Below are 19637 nucleotides of genomic sequence, written 5' to 3' on the forward strand. Positions count from 1 at the left end.
TGGACTGGCACTCCATCCAGGCTTGGTTCTAGCCTGGCAGCGTTTTTGAGATGCTGGAGCCTACCTCAGCAAGCAATGGGCACAAGGCAGGAACAATCCTTGGACAGGATGCCACGTCATTGCGGGGTGAACACACACAATGTCCCAAAGACATGTTTGTTTTGTTACATGGTGGTACTGAAACTGGCACTGAGTGGGTGTGGTGTGTGCATACGTGACTGTGCCAGCATATGTGGGATTCACCATGGAATGGCACTCCTTCCAGGGTTGGTTTCAGCCTTGCACTGGATGCTCCACCATCCAGCCAATGATTACTGGGATAGGCTCTAGCTGCCCCAACCTTGGATAAGCTGACTCAGAAGATGGATGGATGGGTTGAGAATGTTATGTATTTTATAGGAATGGTAACAATGCTTCAATATTTCTTCACTGTAATTTACAGGCCAGGTTACTCTCGATGTATTGCAGTGTAAGTCAATGGTTGTATATAAATCTGCAACCTTCTGCTTTATGTTTGCTATCCCATTAAAAAACACCATGCCGACTCAGGGCCGTCTTACCAACATCATAGGCCCCCAGGCAAAGTAGTGTGCTGATAGCAAAACAGAAACAAACATAGGCATCAGAAACATTGTGGGCCCCCATGTTCCTGGAGCCCCTGACCACTGCCCATTGTGCCCATACATTAAGATGGACCTGTGCTGGCTGGAATTTCAGATATGATGTTATAGCTTACAACAATATTAGCAGGTTTAGAAGACAGATTATATTTAACATGTTCAAACACTGGCAGCTGTCCTAGATAAAGTGAGTCACCCAGAATCATATGATACATGTTTTAAGCTATTAATCCACCTCCTAATGCTAAAATGTATACAATCGATTTTTTAAACTGATCCATGATATGGTTCAAAGTAAAAGTATAAATCTAAAACAGATTGTTTTCTTGAACTTTTGATTGTTAAATTTTTAGTTGTGCACATATCTTCATGTGCTTATTCCGTGCCTTTCATGGCAGAATTCCATCCTAAGATTTTTCATGCATTATTTTAAACCTGATGCATGATGTGATTTCCAATAAAAGAATACAATGAAAAGCTGGCTGCTGATCTTTTGCATTTAAAATTTATATATAAAAAAAAAATACACATATTGAAATATCCAGCCATCCATTTTGTAATTTGATTTTCCAGAGCAGTGTTGTGGTGACGCTGGAGCCTATCCCAGCAAGCAATGGGTGCAGGGCAAGAACTGTCCCTGGACAGGATGCCACTTCATTGCAGGGTGCACACATGCACACAAACATTTGGGTCAATTTAGCATCGCCGGTCCACCTAACTTGCATGTCTTTGGACTGGTGGAGGAAACTGGAGTAAAATCACATGAATAGGAGGAGAACATGAAAAGTCCATGCAGAGAGCACCCGGAATGAAAAACCCTGCTCTCCTTACTGTAAGGCACCCTTGCTTTCTAAATTGAGGAATCAATCCTGGCTGGGGCCCACACAATCACATACATACACTAGTCCAGTCTGCATTCGTCACTCATCCTGACCCTTGACACCGTAGAGACATAGTGTGTACTGTTAAAAGTAATTACTCTTTATTATATGTGAACCTATGATAACACTAGTCAGTTTTTGTGTTTTGGCTTATTTTCTTGTGTTTGTGCAACAATGCCTTATATTTTTACTTTCCTTTTGCAAACAATAATAAAATCTACCCAAACTAACCTAATCAACCCCACACAAATAGGCGGGGGACTTGAAAACTCTAAAGAAACAATGTGACCTGTTGCAGACCGTGAACCAAGTGGGCGGTGGAATGAGCGCCGCTACCCACTGCGCCACCGCGCTTCCCTCTGTTGTTTACCTTTTTGTTATTATAGCGCATTTCATGTCAAAACAGATTTCTGTATCTTTTACAAACGGCATTCAAGCGATCGGGTACATTTCATAACGTTTTGTGTCTTCATTCCAAAAACCTGCACTGTGCTAACACTCTTTGCTAGTTTATCCTTTCCAATCCTTTACAGTAAGCTAGGGTAACATGGGATGTTACATGTTTTGCAATAGGGGTTGACTTATATAAGTTCTAATAAGGAGATACACTAGTTTTAGTAGCAATTGTGAATACTTTTAGCTTTTATGGAATTTGAAATGTATATTTCTACTATGAATTTTTACACTCATGGTAATAGCGTATTTTTAACAAAAAGTCCTTCCTCACCTCCCCTGTCTCCCTCTTCTTTTTTTTACAAGATTCCGCGAGACCGCCCGTCCTGAGCGCGAACCCAAAGTTTCGCGCGCTGGACAACCACCGCCCTCTCGACAATAATGACGGGCATTTCAGCCTATCACCTAACGACATCCCACGAGACACGACCAATTGTATTTGGACGATCTGGCGGGAGGGCTAAAACATCTTATTGAAGTGAGCAACGCCTTTTTTTTTCCAGTGAAGCGGCCGTGCAGTTTAAAGGAGTGGATTAAAGGCGGCTAAAGTTGGACTTTTTCTTTTGATTTTTGCATCACAGCTTGAACGTATTTCGAATTAACTCAAGGTAAGAAGAGGTGTTGGTGAGGTATATTTGTATGCTTGCGTGTGTGGGAGCCAACAAGTTGTTTGGTGTGAGGTTTTCGCGCGCAGGAACTTTTAAAGGCGTCTGAGAGGTCACAGTAAATGTATATGTTTGCAAATCGGCCAGTGTGAGCATTTTACTCTCCTGTTTCCTTGATTATGTCGCTCAGTGCCACACGCTATATAGTTTAATTTCTTTGTCAGCCAGAACACGCAACAATGGATTAGGCAAAGTGTCAGTAGTAATTCCGCATGAGCAAGAGCCGCATGCTGAGCAATAGAAAACATGGGCTGTTTTGGCGCTTTCATTGTTATGGTTAAAGCTCGTCTTTTTATGGTGTGTAGCACCGTTTGTAGAACCGTAACAAACCATTTTTAAAGACACCGTTTTCGCAAATCAGTTTATAATATATGTTTAATTGTGGCTTTTGTTGTAAATTGTTGAGGCAACAGTTCTTCAGGCAGTTTGTAATGAAAGTGAGGGGCCTGAGTTGCCTCGAAAGCTTGCATATTGTAATCTTTTTAGTTAGCCAATAAAAGGTGTTATTTTGCTTGACTACCCGTTGCATCCATAATGTCTAACACGGTACAACACCCAACTATTGTAAATTGTCTAAATTTTAAATTGGCCCGCTCTATACAAATCGCCTATCTACACCGGCATCCGCTTTGCACCCGCAGACACTGATTTATTTTTTCCAGATATTACAAATGTAAAAAGTAAATTTAAAAAATATATACAGCGCTGCCAGCAAACTTTACTCACTGGTTACTGTGTATTGAAGTCCTAAAATGGTAGCGCGTGAGTCATTCTTTGTAATCTGCTTGTTTTAGGTGGGCCAACACAAAGGAGCAATTTCCAGTTCTAGCCAACGGTTCAGAAAAAGGGGAGATCCCCTAATAAGATCCTTTTTAATTTAATTTAATTTCGTTTACTAGTTTGTTTTGCGAGCCCTGCGGATGAAGTCTAAAGAAACACCTGGTGTACAGTGGTAGGAAGCGTGGGTGTGAAATATAATGCTTTTGTATCTCTCCAAGTTTGGAGGGCTGAGTAATTTATAGACTTGCTTGGAAGTGCTTTTAAAACTTTCGATTGAAGAATTGTTGATTTAGGAAAATGATAGGGGGGCCCCCGTACCTAAATAGATACTGAATCCATTGATGTTTTTCTGAATGGCCCATTTTTAAAATGTTTCGAAGGAACTAGACAGAAATGTATTCATGAATCCTATGAAAATTGCAGGGTTACGACAAATTGATAAAAAAAAAAAGTGCACAAACATATAAGAATATTAATCTTAAATATTCTAATATGTAAAAGATAAACACAAACCCACTTATTGATAAAAAAAAGTACACAAACATAAGAATATTAATCTTAAATATTCTAATATGTAAAAGATAAACACAAGCCCACTTATTGATTAAAAAAAAAGTACACAAGCATATAAGAATATTAATCTTAAATATTCTAATATGTAAAAGATAAACACAAGCCTACTTATTTATAAGTAACAAAGTTTAGTTATTTATGATTAGAATTGCACATGGTTACATATTTGGAATTTTACAGTACAGGATGTCAGTCATTGGCACACAGCATCATTGTCTGTTTAGATGTCTGCTAGACCAGCTCAGTACCATTCAGCAAATGAGAAACAATACAACCTCAACCGAGGGGTGACTCATTATAGAACCTGATGGCTGAGGGTAAAAACGACATCGTATGGAGTTCCTTGTGTCAATGCAGTCGTCTTGGTCTGTTACTAAATGTGCAGCTCAGTTTTAGCCAAAATGTCCTACAGAGTGTGAGAGTCATTGTTAATCACTCGGGAAGCTGCTTACTCTCCTTCTTTTCAACCTCTTCCTTCGGGGAGTGCAGCCTGATTCCCAAGATTGAACTGTCCTTTTTGATTGGTTTGTTTAGCGTGTTGCCAGCATCTGCACTAATACCATTTCCCGGCCACACTACTACATAGAAAATTGCACATGCCACTACAGACTCGTAAAGTATGTCTAAGACAGGCCTGCACACACCAAAAGACCTCAACCTCCTCCGGAAATATAAGTGAGTTTACCCCTTCTTTTATACAGTCTTTTGCTTGTACTTCACTCAAGCCTGTCATTCAGAATCCTCCCAAGATATTTATGTCCTCACCATCTCCACATCTTCACCAACAGTGGGAACCTTTACCCTCCTGAAGGTCTACAATTGCCTCCTTTGTCTTAATGATTTTGAGCTGCAAGTGGCTGAGTTTGCGCATTCAAAAACATTTTTCACTAACGCCCTGTGTTCATTCTGTAGCCGGTTGCTGATACTTCCTACTATGGCTGTATCATCTGTAAATTTCTGCAGATGGCATATTTCAGTATTGTATGTAAAGTTTTAAGTGTACATAGTAAGCAGGAAGGGAACCAGTGCAGTTCTTTTTGGAACTTCGGTGCCTACTCATGACCATGTCTGATGCACAGCTTAGAACCTTTTGTCCCTAAGGGGGAATTTGGCTTTTTACAGAAGCTCTTTAAATAATGAAGGTAATACACACACACACACACTATACAGTCAGAATAAATACCAGAATGACTAATAAGGCAGAAAAGGAAAGAAAAATGTCTAACTTGGCAGTCACAGTCAACCATTATACAGATGTATTTTATTATAGGTATAAAGGAGCCCCAGTAGCATTTCTTGACGCACTCTTTCTGAATAATGTTTGTTGAAAGTCCTCAATGCTAATGTGTCAGAGAGAGGATGTGAAGCATTTTTCATAGTGGCACTCAGTTTTGTTTTAATTTTCTTCTTTGCTACTACCTCCAGCAGGTCCAGAACGTGTCCCATAACTGAGACTCCTCTATTAAATAGCTTGTTGATTCAGTGTATCTCTCTTGAACTGTTACTAGCTCAGCACACCATAGAAAATCACAGTTCTTAAAACGCACAATCTGTAGTCTACCAGTGAAGTGTCCGTCATTCAGGACCTGGTGGTAGTATCAGCCCTTATTAACCAGATCCTCTTCCTCTGCAGTTTGGGATGTTTGGTGTTAAATGCACTAGAAAAATAAAAAAACAAGATCCTTGCCATGTTTTACCTGATGGCAGTAGGTTCTTTGCAGATTAGAGTGTGTTGTCCTTACTTTGTGATAGGCAAACAGCAGAGGGCCAAGTGCTGTTTTGACCAAAGGCTACAAATGCAGCATCTTTTACTTTTGCTTGGTCAATCAAACTTGTCAGTTGTATTATACATTTTGAAGACTAGCATGTAGATTCTTCTCATTTTTCATGTGGGCACAGATGGCATTCCTTTATAGTTATGCTTAAGTCTGTCTTCTCACAAGGCCTTTGTGTTTATCATTCGATTAGATAAACTTTATTAATCCCAAGGGGAAATTCAGCTGCATCATAATACTGTAATACCTTAAACTTCATTGATGAATGCTGCATTCTGTTACTACTACACCTCGGAAAACTGTCGAGTTGAGTGAATCTGCAGTGTATATGTGAGTGTAAAGAATGTTTTAAGAGATGGTCCTATCTTAAGGACTTTGCTCTTCTGTTCTTGCAGTCTTCCTTAATTTGATGTTTAAATCGAATTCAACAAATATTTATAAATCCTATGGTTACAGGTGCATCATTTACAGGATTTTCAAAAGAAATCATAATAAAAATCAAAGTACAGGAAGTAAGCAGCAAAATCTATTTAAATAAACCTCTAGACTCTCTCATATACAAGTTAAAATTTATTTACTCTGTATAACTGTTTTAAAACTAAATATTGACCTGGAGGGCTGCTATGGCTGCATGTTTTGTTCCAGCTCAGTTGCTTAATAAGAGATTAATCTTTGCCAATAACGGGTCTTTTTTTTTTTGTCATGGTTTGTTTAGAGTTTTAGCTGTGCAATATCAGTGCATTCTTGTATCGTAGATTTCTTTCCTTTCCAAGGATATCACCAAATATTAATTCTCATGCCTTCACTTTTTTCTCTTTAGTTTCCTTCCAAATATTTTATTAAACCAGCTAGTTCATGATGAGTACACACAGGTGATAATAGAAATGAGCTGGATGGAAAAGTGAGTGATCCTTTGTCATTTGCATCTTATTACTAGTAAGGAGCAAATAAAAAATGGTAAATGCAGCTGTTTAAGACTAAAATAAGCAGTTATGGGTGGGGCACCTTAACAAGTGAGACAGCTAAAATGAAGCCGAGAAAAGTTGCTTGAGCAGTAAGTGCTTCATCAGCAATAATTGACTTCTCATTAAGAAATTGAGTTGAAACTAAAAGCTTCAGCTACTGCGGCTGTCCAGGATTATCACTGCACACCCCTGCATATGGAAAAAGTGTTTAAGAAAAAAAAAGGGGGGGGAACAACTTGCTGCTAAGAACAATGTCTGTCAGTTAAAAGACATAAAAATACATATACATTTAGAAAATAAAACTGAGTTAAAACTACATAGTTAAACTAAACTGTCAATGCGAGCAAAGCAAAGTAATTGCAAGTTTTTAACAGTGAAATGTGGAAGGTGATCTTAGAAAGAACTTGTCCCCAGGGGAATTTTTGTAAAGTAATTTCAATAAATACAATAATATGACAAACAAGAAAGTGCTCTCAAATATACACCAGAATGAGTAAAAGAGAGAATTTCTGACTTGGCAGTGAGACATTATTCAGGGGTATTGCCGTTGGTATAAAGGAGCTCTAGTAGCATTTCTTTTCACACTTCTGCTGAATATTTGGGTAGCTGAAAGTACTCTGTGTTAGAATTGTGATGTGCTGCATTATTTTTGTTGTTTAGAGGGGCTGGTGTTTCCATAGCCGGAGACCCAATACAGCAAAACCACAATCACCCTACTGCTCTAACTATGTGTGTGGAACAGACTAATAATTAATGAGAGGATATAGATCAGCAAGATAGGCTGGAGCACGCCCTTGGACGGCTTTGAACACAAATAATAAAAGCTTAAAATCGCTGTGTATTTCACAGGAAGCAAAAAAAGAGAAGCAGACATGAGTGAAATGTGGCTCTGGTAGCAGCAGTTTGAATTAGTTGTAGTCTGGACAGAGGTGAGTACAGGTTTATAGAGGAAATTGCAGCAGTTTAAATGGGATAAAGCAAAAGCATGAATAATCTTTTGCAGATCATTTAAAATGGAGAAAGGATTTAACTTTAGTGATGGCCCAAAGTTGAAAAATGGTACTTTTTGGCCACATGTTTTGAAATCTGAGTCTGAGATAATACCAAGGTTCCTAAAGTAAGACTGGATGAGTACAGTTAGTGGACCAAGATTACTGTTGACACAGTTGAATACAGTTAATGAGGTATGAAAAATCTTGAAGAATGTTCTTTTTTTGATTTGTTTGGTTGAAGAAAGTTTAATGCCTCCCAACATTTGATATCCTAGATCTTTTTTTCCTGTTTTCATTTAGATGTTTAGTTCTAGGCCACAAACTAATCTTTATTTTTGTTTTTCACCATGAACAACTTAGTACAAGATAGGTTTGAGATCAGGTCATCCTGTTCTAGTAGCTGTGGGTACCACGTAGGAGGCAACATTGAATGGAATGTCAATCCAATGCTGAAACGTGCAGTCTTTCCTGGGTACTTCAACACTCCGGGGCTGGTTCAGTTTAAGGAAAAATTAGCCTAGAAACTGATGTGTTAGTGAAGCATGTCAACATTTTCTGGTTAAGTACTGGGTGACTCTCTTCCTTGATCCCATAGATTCCACCAGCAGGTTACTTCATATCAGAATTCTGTTTTTAACTATACTTCTGATAGGTTTTATGATGATACATTTTACTTATATTGCACCTTTTTTGTTGAATGCCACACAAGCACAGATGATGCAGCCGTATATAGATAGGAGATGTTTTAAAAAAAAATTAAAATGTGAAAGTGAATTTTTAACTTTTTTTTTGTTTGTTTTTGTGAAGGCTGTAAAAATGTGGATCCAGGTGCGCACCATGGATGGGAAAGAGACCCACCGAATTGATTCCTTGTCCAAGCTGACCAAGGTGGATGACTTAAGAGTTAAGATAATGGAAGCCTTTAATGTGGAGCCAGAAAGGCAGAGACTATTCTACCGGGGAAAGCAGGTGAGAAATAGGTTTTATTACAACTATTACCTGACTTGTTTTCAGCTGGAGAGTGACAATTCTTTTGTTAGGGGCTGGTTTGTTGAGGGATAAAGGAGTTTGGTCTGGGAACAATACTTCATGTTTTATGAGGTATTGTACTCGAGGAAGCTTTTGATGCTGGTGGGGATTCCCGGAGGTCTATTGGCTCCTAGCCAGTTAACACCTCTATAATTTCAGTATTGTTATTGTATTGGCATTGTCAAAGTATAATTCAATTAATTTGCAAGAGGAGAGACAAAAGTTTAGTACATTTATTGATGAATACAGATGCAGTCAAAATGGGCATTTTTTTTTTCCTATAATCAAAATTATAGTTTACACGTACTGTTTTTAGTTTTATTATTTTACTAACCAGGTAAATGTTCTACTTCATGCCACAAACACTGAAAAGAAAAAAAAAATTTTTGTACATTTTAATTTGCATTTTAAATATGCTAGATTTTAGTGTCAAGTAAAGATTTAGGAAACATGCTTAAAATGAAATTTGTCCCTCTGTCCCAGTTGACTATCATTTGTATGCCAACATTTTCCTGGGTTGTAAAATTTTCACTGTCCTGTTACTTTGGCTAAGAACTGGCACTGTGGATAAGTGCGCGCCTGTTTCTAAAATCCTGATTAAAATTCTGACAGTTTCAGTCGCTTGTCTTGTCAACTTTGTAAGGAAATCTTAGTTCTTCTATTTCTGGCTGCTTTGAAGTCTAAAGTATCTGGTTGCTTAATTGACGTTTTTGAGGATGACACTTTGAATAGATTTTTTTTTTTTTTTTTTTTTTTTTTTTTAACACTGGTAAAGTACTATTCTCATGCTTCTCTGATCCTAATAGTTCAGTTTACTGATTTCTTTTGTGTCGTACAGCAAGGCTGCATACTAGAATTAATCTCTTACAATATAAAAGGCTTTTTAACTCTTTTAGGGCGGATGTCGACTTTTGTCGACAGGAGGGGTTGAAGGCGAATGTCGACAAAAGTCGACATCCAGGGATAAAGGGCGACAATCAGCTGTTAATGGCGACAAATCTCACTGTCACGTCACAGGCATTCCCTCTGTGCTTGGAGGAATGCTAGACTCGTTGACTCGGCAAATAAACATTGCGTGTGCGTGAGTTGCGAAATGTAAACAATGGCAAGATGGCACCGACATGTGAAAAGGCAGCGAAGCAAGTGCAGAAAAGAAAACACTTGGCAGACGTTGTTTTGCGCATTACCGCGGAGTCGGACTCTTGATTTTTCAGAATCGGACTTCATTGGCAGTGATCAGGAGATCGAGCAAGAGAGTTAGAAGCAGGCATCAGCTGATCAGACACCAGCCGATGCCGCGCGAGCGGATCTGCTGCCAGTTGAGTGCCTTCGCGCAGCCGATGCATGTACGGCAAGGTTCGCATGGGATACATACACAGACATTGATCCGTTGAGAGCCGATATGGCTACCGGAGTTTACAAGACGGCATGGCTTGTTTTTGGACACGACAGATCACCAGCTACTGTACTTCAGGCTGCTCTCTCCTGGTGCTGCTTTTCAGCTACTGTCAGACGAGACAAACAGGTAGGCAGAGATTTTTTTTGAATCGCGGGCTGCCTTTGCATCGCATTCTCGTTATTCAAAGTGGAAACCCACAACGAAAGACGAGATGAAGCGCGCTGTGGCATTACAAATAGAGATGGGACAGAACTGGTGAGATAACTTCAGGGAGCATTGGTCCAAACGTGTTTTGTCCCCGGGTGGCTTAGGTACGTGCTGCTGCAAAGTTTTATTCACTTCTGTAATAAACAGAAGCAAATCCCATGGGGTGAGCCAGGCTATAATGCCATACATAAAGTTCATAAAGTTTCAGAAGATGAAAAGAGGTGACAATACGGTTTTCATGCAGGCAGAAAACTTGGTGGCAGTGGCATGGCACGATGGCAAATGGGTGACTTGTCTCTCTACAGTACACACTAACAATATATGTGAGAAAATGCAGCAACAGACAATTGAAAAATAGGCATCAAAACAACACATAGAGAATTCAGGCTCATACAACATGCAAGACAGTAACATTTGTCAAAAGTAAATATTGTTGATTTGATATGTTAAACAATTGCTTTGTGTTCTTTTTTAAAAAATGTTAGTTTTTGGAAAAATATTCAGCCCTGGGAGAAAAGAAACAAAAAAAAAATTAGCCCTAAAAGAGTTAAATAGTTTTTTCCCCTCACTTTTTGAAGTCCTGTCTTTAAAAAATGTCAACCAAGTACTTTTTTAAAGCAGCAGTTTATTTTATAATGGATTAAATTGGTATATAGACAATACTTTTCTAATCTGATTTAAAATATGTACCTTCAATATGTTTGGCCTTGTGTGATTAAAAACTATGTCCTGTTTCTTCCCACCACATTGTTTCAAGATAACCGTATAGAAAAGCCAAGCAAAATGACACCTTTTATTGGCTAACTAAAAAGATTACAATATGCAAGCTTTCGAGGCAACTCAGGCCCCTTCTTCAGGCAAGATAATAGTATGAAAGCTTTTGCCATATACTATAAATATTGTGCTGTATTCTGGCTTTTTGTTTTACATATTTGCTCCTGTTCTGATTTAAGGGACCTTTTTGTCATTTTTTGTTTTCTATATAATGTGTTTGCAGATAAAGGCTTCTATGTTGTATGCTTGGAACTGCTCATATAATTACAAAGTTGCAATCATCTTTGTCCAGGATCCTAGTAACTTGATTAAAGATAAAGTTATGTTCACTTTGTTATAGCATAGTTAACAAAGTTGCAAAGAGGCAAAGCAGAGGAGAATAAAAATGGATCTTGTCAGTAGCACCTCTTTATGGATTATGAAATGTTTCTATCAGCCACATCATGTTTTTGCACACTAGATAACAGTCCTCTAATTGTATTATGTTTTATATTTACTCTGACAAATTGAACAGTAGAAACTCTTCATGTTGTCTTGGTGTGTGTGTGTGTTTCTCCCTGTAACTGATTTTCATTCCAAATTGCCATGAGGGTTCGGTTAACAGGCCATTCTGAATTGGTTTCTATTACCAGGATTGACTCTGGTCCTCTGATGCCTTATTGGATGAAACAGGTTTGAGAATTGTTTATAAAACTGAATAGTAACCTGTTCTCTGCTCTTTATTAGATGGAAGATGGACATACCATTTTTGATTACAATGTGGGACTGAATGACATTGTGCAGCTTCTGGTGCGACAAAATGCACCTGTTTGCCCATCTACACAGAAAGAAAAAGAAGGAGAGCTGTCTGATTCAGACTCTGGCTGTGGATCAGCCCAGAGTGAGTCTGATAAGAACTCCAACAATGGCGAGGCTGGCATGGAAGTAGAGGGACAGGCTGGTTCCTCTGTGCAAGCTGACCTTTTTGATCCAGGATTTGGCTTCTACAAAGTAATCAATTTTATTATTTTTCATTTCTTCCCCGTTTTAGTTATTTGTCACTTTTTTTTTTTCTGGAAATGTGCATGCTTGTATAGAGTGTGGTATCGAGTGCTTTGGTCTGAGTCATATTTGCACAATTTCAGTTTGTCTAAAAACTTGCATGCTAGTTTGCTCTGGTTTTTACTTGAAATTTGTTTGAACTGTAGCAACATTTTGACTGAGTGGAAGTGAAGCCTGTCATTTATTTTTAATACAAGTTACTACAACACGTTTTTTTTAATATACTGTATGTGAGTGAGCAAATAAAGTTAATGGTTCAGTATTACTTGCTACATATACAAGGAGTCTATGCAGTAAAGAGAGTTTTAATTTGTCATCTGTACTGTTACCAGAATGATAACTTTTAGCCAGATGCATTTGAAGTTGGGTTGTAGATACACGGTAGAGCAGACATTTTTTTTCAATTTTATTTGTCTAGGCTTACAAATTGCAAAAACGTCTTCTCTAGGTTTTTCTTCCTCTGCTGTGCTTGATTAGTTAGATCAGTATTAATTGCCAAAGCTGCTTTTGGCTTCAACTTTAATTTAGTCACATCTTGTCTCATACCAGCTACAGTGTGGAGGCAGCAAGTTCACAGATTAGACATTTTGAAATGATTATTGAGCAAACAATAGACTGTGTGTGGCAACAAAACAGATTTAAAGTAAAATACAGTATGTTGGTACAGAGTGTTCACTATTCTGGCCAAATATTTAAAAATAACTTTTAGCAGCCTATTTTTTTTCCCCTTGCTTGGGGGTGCTTGTTGCCATCAAGTTATTTTTTCCCCCCATCTTATCTACATAGTAGCAAATGGAGGAAATTTTAGTTTTCTTAAGGCTGGTAGTGGCACACTTCAGGATGGTGTGGAATGCATTTCAAAATAATAAACAACGGTTGCAGTTGTCCTTGTCTTGAGATTGTCTTATAACATGATCAGGAATTGCAGGGGCTGCCAATCTTCCTCACATCTGTTCAGTAGTTTCGGCTTTGAAAGTACTACAAACTTGTCACCATTTGACGGACAATTGGCATGTTGCCTGATTGCACTGGTAGTTATACGAATGTTGTCATGGTATGGAGAGTTCAGCTGCAGAATGGATGCTCAATGTCCTGCTCCACTGATAGACTGAGGAGATCCTTCCTCCTGTCTATCTGTCTATCACATGCAGGCAGTTTCTAGAATCTACATTTGGGACTACCCTAGAAAGTACTGTAATTATGAGGTCACTGTAGTTTTTTCTTGCCCTTATGCCCCTGATCCATAACATTCCTATAAATAAGCAGACATTCAGCATAGCCATTTGCTGCTTACATTTTTTTCAGTTCACATTAAGACCCATTCATTCAGTATGATGCAGTTGAGACAACGGACTGGCATACCTCATGTTTGTATGACCTAAAAACATCTGCTTTCCTTGTGGCTGCATTGTTATGTATGGTACTTCCTGTTGAGTGCTCGTTGGGTGTCAACTTTCATATACATAGGAGCCCAATTCTACAATCTTAAGATTGTTGTCCTGGTGAATCACAAACCACTATGACTGAGTCACTTGAGATGTGACACTATACAACAATGTGATTATGTGAATGAAGGCTATGACTGAAATTTGCTGGAAAAGTCTGTGGGTGTGATAGTTGTGCAAGATTTGCTGACTGAAACATTAGCTTTTCAGTTAGTTCTTTTGTGAATATAAAAATGTTAGTTTAGTATTTTACATGGATTTTAACGATTACATGTCACATCAGCCGGATGTACTCCTTTATGGAACACTGCTGCCCCCCCACACTCAACTCCACTCATTTAGTGCCTATTTTATGCTTGCCATTTACTCTAAGATTCATTTATGTCATGAGATGAAAATGAGTGTATTTTGCCATCTAAAAATGGATCACATTTAAGCCTGCTGAATTAAATGTTTTATTTATGGACTAACATGAATGTTTTGATGTGTTTTCAAATTTGTTCTATGCTATTAACTAGTACATTTGTCTATAAACATTTATTACTTGTTTGGCACTGTAGACCTTTAGGAGGCTGTGTAAATACTTGCATGTACTAAGGAGACAATTTCTTCCATGTTGGTAAATTTGGAGAATAACTGCAACACTCTGTTACGGGTCTCTGATTGCCAAATGTTCTCAGAATGATACACTTTTGAACCAGAATTTTGGTCATGTGAGAATTTTTCTTTTGGGGTAACCAGATTTGGCAGTACATATGTGAATATTGCTGTAGCATCTATAAGGCAAGTGTGATCAAACTGCTCACAGGTATTTTAAAATTCCAGTGGGTGTTTTATTTTAATGGATTTTTTTTTCCATCTTTCAACTTCTTTATTGAATTCGGTGCTTTAATCTGAATACCAAAAAACCGTGATATCTACCCCTGCCTTTAACTTTTGCAACGCATTAACAATGATTGGATGTGTTGATGGCCATTCTCAATAAACATCTGATTTGAGGTGGACATTAAGTGAGGTAAAAGAACCTGCTTATATTTTATACACAAGCTGAATAAGTTTCTGGTTTACCACCATTTCCAGCATATCTTCATATCTTGGCAAGGGCTGCTGTTTCTGAGGTAGAGAGATAAGTGTTGCAGAAAGCAGCAGTCATTTTATATGGCCTTTTATAAATGAGTCATGCTTTTGGATTAGTGTATGTAATGGTGGTCTGTCTCAGACAAATACTAGGGTCCTGCACTAGGTTTTAAAATCATTGTTGCTTTTTTACTTTTACAAACTGAAATGTAAAGCTATTAAGATCTTTTTCAAACTTGTCACTTTTTTTTTTTTTTTTCCTTTTTTTCTGTAAAGGCCACTGTTTGGATCGATTTATGGCTCGGACTATCAGATTTCATAGTGTTACATAGACGCAAACCAATATGTAATGTTAATATCAAATATTTACCTGATAAAATAATTTTTTTTGATGTGTTTGGGGGGTATCAGAGTAGGTAGCATTGTTGGTTACATGGTTGTCTCACGTATAGCACAACAAATATTTTTCATGTGGTGTTGGAGTTTGTGTAGGTTTTCTTCTGGTTACTCCATTTACAAAGATTTACCAATTAAGATAATTGGCAATTCCAAATTGGCCTCATGTGAATGGGTGTATATACTGAAGTGGGCACTGCATAGGACTGGCTCCCCGTCTAGGACTGTTTTCTGCTTTGTATACTCAATATGTCCGTAGCTTGGACTGAGCAGGTTTCAGAATGTTGTGTTCAATAGCTTAGTTTGTTGAGTTTGACACTCGGAATATGATGCCTTCCTTGTGTTCTGACTTTTAACTGAGTGGCTTTCTAGAATGGTTTAATATGAATATACACAGGAGCCCACCCTTACAGTCTTAAGGTTGTTGTTCTGGTGACTCACAAATCACTATCGGTGAGTCACTGGTGATGTAACACTACATGACTATGTAATTATGCGAATGAAGGCTATGGCTGAAAGTTGATGGAGAACTCTTGTGGTTTGAATATGTAAACTGTTCTGACAAACATTACAGTAGCTTGTCAATTAGACTTGTGTGGATTTAAAAAATAATGTAAGTTATGACAATTAAATATCACAATCAACAGCCTGACATACTCCTTTACACTGCATAGCCAGCCCCCACACTCTGGAACCCACCAATTTAGAGCTTATTTTATGCTTGTGATTTAACCCGAATTTAACTGAGATGGAAATTAGAGTACCTGTTGCCATTTAAAAATGGATCACATTTAACCTGCTATATTAAAAATTTGAGGTACAAATTTCAGATGGTTGAATATAATATTTATATATCGCCTTTCCCATGCTCAAAGCGCTTAGGTTTAACTCAAATTTTAACAAAGTGGTGATGACAGGGAAGAGCGGCGGCAACATAAGTGCGCCAGCGTCCCCTCCACAGTCACATATCCATTGTATTATCAGCATGAGACAGACTATTTGTTATTTGGAGAAATATTACAAAATCAGTCCATCATACATGTCATTTATTTCCAGCCTGAACTGTGTATTATATTGGAACCTCTTTGCATTTTCAATGCCTAGTCCTTCCTTATCAGATGTTGGAAGTCTGCAGACCGTAACTAGCCATGGCTTGTGTGGTAGTCCATTGTAAATGCATATACTGAATAAATAATTGGTTCCATAATTTATTCCAAACTGTGCCTTAGTAAGCAATGATAAATAGAACTTTTAACATTCAGGTTGGTTATCAGCGCCAGTCTTGGTCATACCCAAAAATCAAAGTGAAACTTGTACCTTAATCCTTTTACTTAGTTTATTATTTGACTGAAGTTCATTTGTCAGTAGCATATCTGCAAATGCTGTTTTCGAAATCATGTGTTTTTTTAGAATGTTTATATTCCACATTTAAAAATGGTCTGATTATTCTGTTTAAGGAGTTCTTTTGTGTATCAGTTTTATTTATTTATTTATTTTGGTGAGTTGTATCTGTCAAATTGAAATAGAAGGGTCAGAAATTTTAAGAGTGCAGATTCCTGCTAAAGTTTTTGTTAACCTGAAAATGTTTCAGAAAACACGCAACTGACAGCAAGTGTGATGTGTATTTGAGTCACTATATAAATACTGTTTCTGAATTGCATTTGGGATTTAGATAACTTTTAGATATGCAATAGCTATTTAATCAATTCTTGACTCTTAATTGAATGTTACACAGACATCATTGCATCAAAAGTATTGGAGGAAAAAAAATGACTAAAGGTGTTTTTGCTGTGATTTGCTAGATTAACGAGTTTGTGGATGCACGAGACTTGAACATGGGAGCCTGGTTTGAAGCTCAGATTGTTAATGTGACTAAAGAAACAAAGGGCACTTTGCATCAGGATGGCGGAGTGTCTGACCAGAAAGACGAAAGCTCTATAGTGTACCATGTCAAATATGAAGAGTAAGTTCCTGCTCTTGGCATGTGGATATTTAGATTTTTATATGTGTAATACAGAGATGTAGATATTAAAAATTGCCATCTCTCTGTAAATCCCCATAGTATGCTAAACTCTTTAAGCCTTACTTTTCAGATTTTTATTTGATAATCCAGCCAAATGAATTTTTTTAATACATACTCCATGCACTTTGTAGTGGTGACAGAAAAATTTTTAATGTCATGTTTAGTGCACAATGGATAGAAAGTTGTTTGATGTAATGGAAGTCAATAGTGAGCAGTGCTGTACAACAGCAAGCAATGTGAAAAAGGAGAAACTCATGTTCCATAATCCACTTGTCTGTTATCCAATTGCTTGTTCCACATGTGTAAAATGAATGCTTTTTTGCTAAAAAATTTGTTAAACGGGGAAACTAAAGTCTAACCAGAGTAACATTTTGACTTGAAGACCTGTCTGTCTCTGCCTCTCTCGTTGGTCGAGTTCTGCGTTCAATTCAAAAAATCACTTCTTTGAATCTTTTTAGGTTTCCTGCTTATGTGCATGCTGATAATTCTGAAATAGCTATTTAACAATATTTAAGACCTACAGATTATCCAGCTTGAGTAATGTGAGGTTTATCTCCCTTGCGTAGAAAGGATGTTTCATATTGTTTGTCCACCATTGACTTCCTTTATGTCAAAGTATTTATTTCCATTCTGAATGAAAGTAGCATAGTTTTTTTTTTTCTTTTTTTTTTTCTTCAGCCACCACTACAAAGTACATGGGTTATGCAACATAAAAAATATTTTTTGGGTGGAGTGTTCTTTTAGTGCTTTTAAGCAGTGTATAGCTTTTTGACTTTGCTGAAGTTACTATTTTAGTGTGATTGGCAAAGGCTATTTAGCTTCATGCATGAAGTAAATGACTGCATAATTTGCATATTTTGAATACTAGAAAATCTCTGTTGGTAAGACGTACATTTATAGCTAAGGGGACTGCTTTCTTTACTGATAAGTTAAAATTCATCAGTTGTTGGTTTTGTTAAATTCAACTCATCATTGGGAATGTGTAGATTGACTGCTAAGTCTTGTCTTGATAGTCAAGATTTGCCTTGGCAAATGAATACCTTGTTCTCATGGGAACTATACAGCTGGTATAAATAATTATGCATATAAATGTGCTAATTGTTAAAATTATTTAAGGACTTGTATGTCTGAATTGGCATAGAGAAAGCAGTGTTCTCAGACAACTACTTTTGCACAGCCCTTGTGTCTAACAAGTAGCTGGTTGTGCTCCAAACCTGGATAAAGTCTTTTAAGGTTGCTCAAGTTAAAAGTCCTACCTTTTTTAAATTGTAGGCTACAACTGCTTCTTTGCTATTCTGTTTAATTTAAAATTCTGTTTCATAAATGCAGCTATCCTGAAAATGGAGTGGTCCAAATGAAGGGCAAAGATGTCCGTCCACGTGCTAGAACTTTATTGCAGTGGCATCAGTTAGAGGTGGGAATGGTGGTGATGGTTAACTATAACCCTGATGAACCAAAAGAGAGGGGCTATTGGTATGATGCAGAGATCCAGAAAAAGCGAGAGACTCGTACTATCCGGGAAATATATGCCAAGATATTACTGGGGTAAGTTTTTTCTTATTCTGTTAAATTGTTTTTGAAGCCATTTAAAGTATATTAAATTCCCAAAGATGAGATTTATTTTTCTTAAGAGTAAAGGGTATAGTATTAAACATTTCACATGCTTTTAAATGTTAAATCACTGTTGCTCAAAAGAAAAAGAATTAAGCTCCTTCCTTAAGTGCATGCTTACCTCAAGGCATACTTCTCTTAAAGTACACATTTTTGCTAAAAATTGTTGAACAGCCAATCTCCACCAGCTGTTAATACCTACAATACTATACCATTCCTAGAAAACAATTGTCTAGGGTTCATCAGTTTGGAGACTATTGTTAAATAGAAATGTTCTACTTTGATTAGATAAACTTTATTAATTCCACGGGGAAATTCAAATGCATACAGCAGAAACAAAACACAAAGACTCGTAGGACAGATAATACAGCCAATCAATTGATAAATAAAAATAAACTTCATGAGTACATCAGGTGAAAGCATTGAATTTCCTGATAGCAGTGGGCAGAAGGACCCCCAGAGACACATCTTAACACACTGTGGAGAAATTAAGCTGTGGCTACAAGTGCTCTAGGGGATGGATGTGTTTTTAATGATGGCATCCCAATTTTGCCACTATCCTATTTTCCACAACGGCTTTCAGTGTGTCCAGGGTTCACCATATGATGGAGCAGGCTTTCCTGATAAGTTTGTTTGGCTTTGTGCTTATTTTGTGCTCCAGTTGCTTCCACAGAAGACTGCAGCATAGGACACCACACTGGTAGAACATTTCCAGCATCTTAATGCGCACACACAATGACTGTAGTCCCTCAGCAAGTAGTCTGTTCTAGTCATCCTTGTCCAGTGCCACTGTGTTGTTGGACCAGTTCTGTTTGTCATCCATGTGAACCCCCAGGTACTTCTAGGTCTGTACCACTTCTGAATCTTCCCCCTGAATGGTGACTGGTCTCAGAGGCTTCTTGGCACACCTGATGTTCACCACTAGTTCTTT

The 19637-nt window shown here is 37.7% G+C and overlaps 1 protein-coding gene across 2 annotated transcripts in view; it reads left to right on the top strand.

Annotated features, from left to right (window-relative positions):
* Positions 1-2425: 2425 nt before the first annotated feature.
* The window catches only part of uhrf1 (ubiquitin-like with PHD and ring finger domains 1), a 38200-nt gene continuing 20988 nt past the window's right edge, over positions 2426-19637 (top strand). For both annotated transcript variants that reach the window (XM_028816601.2, XM_028816602.2), the window contains exons 1-5: positions 2426-2562; positions 8512-8673; positions 11840-12103; positions 16875-17035; positions 18425-18640. In XM_028816601.2, coding sequence (XP_028672434.1) covers positions 8521-8673; positions 11840-12103; positions 16875-17035; positions 18425-18640 — 794 coding nt within the window. In that variant the 5' untranslated portion in view covers positions 2426-2562; positions 8512-8520. The remainder of the gene's footprint in view (positions 2563-8511; positions 8674-11839; positions 12104-16874; positions 17036-18424; positions 18641-19637) is intronic.

Source organism: Erpetoichthys calabaricus, chromosome 12 (assembly GCF_900747795.2).
Source record: "Erpetoichthys calabaricus chromosome 12, fErpCal1.3, whole genome shotgun sequence".
NCBI classification, from domain to species: domain Eukaryota; kingdom Metazoa; phylum Chordata; class Cladistia; order Polypteriformes; family Polypteridae; genus Erpetoichthys; species Erpetoichthys calabaricus.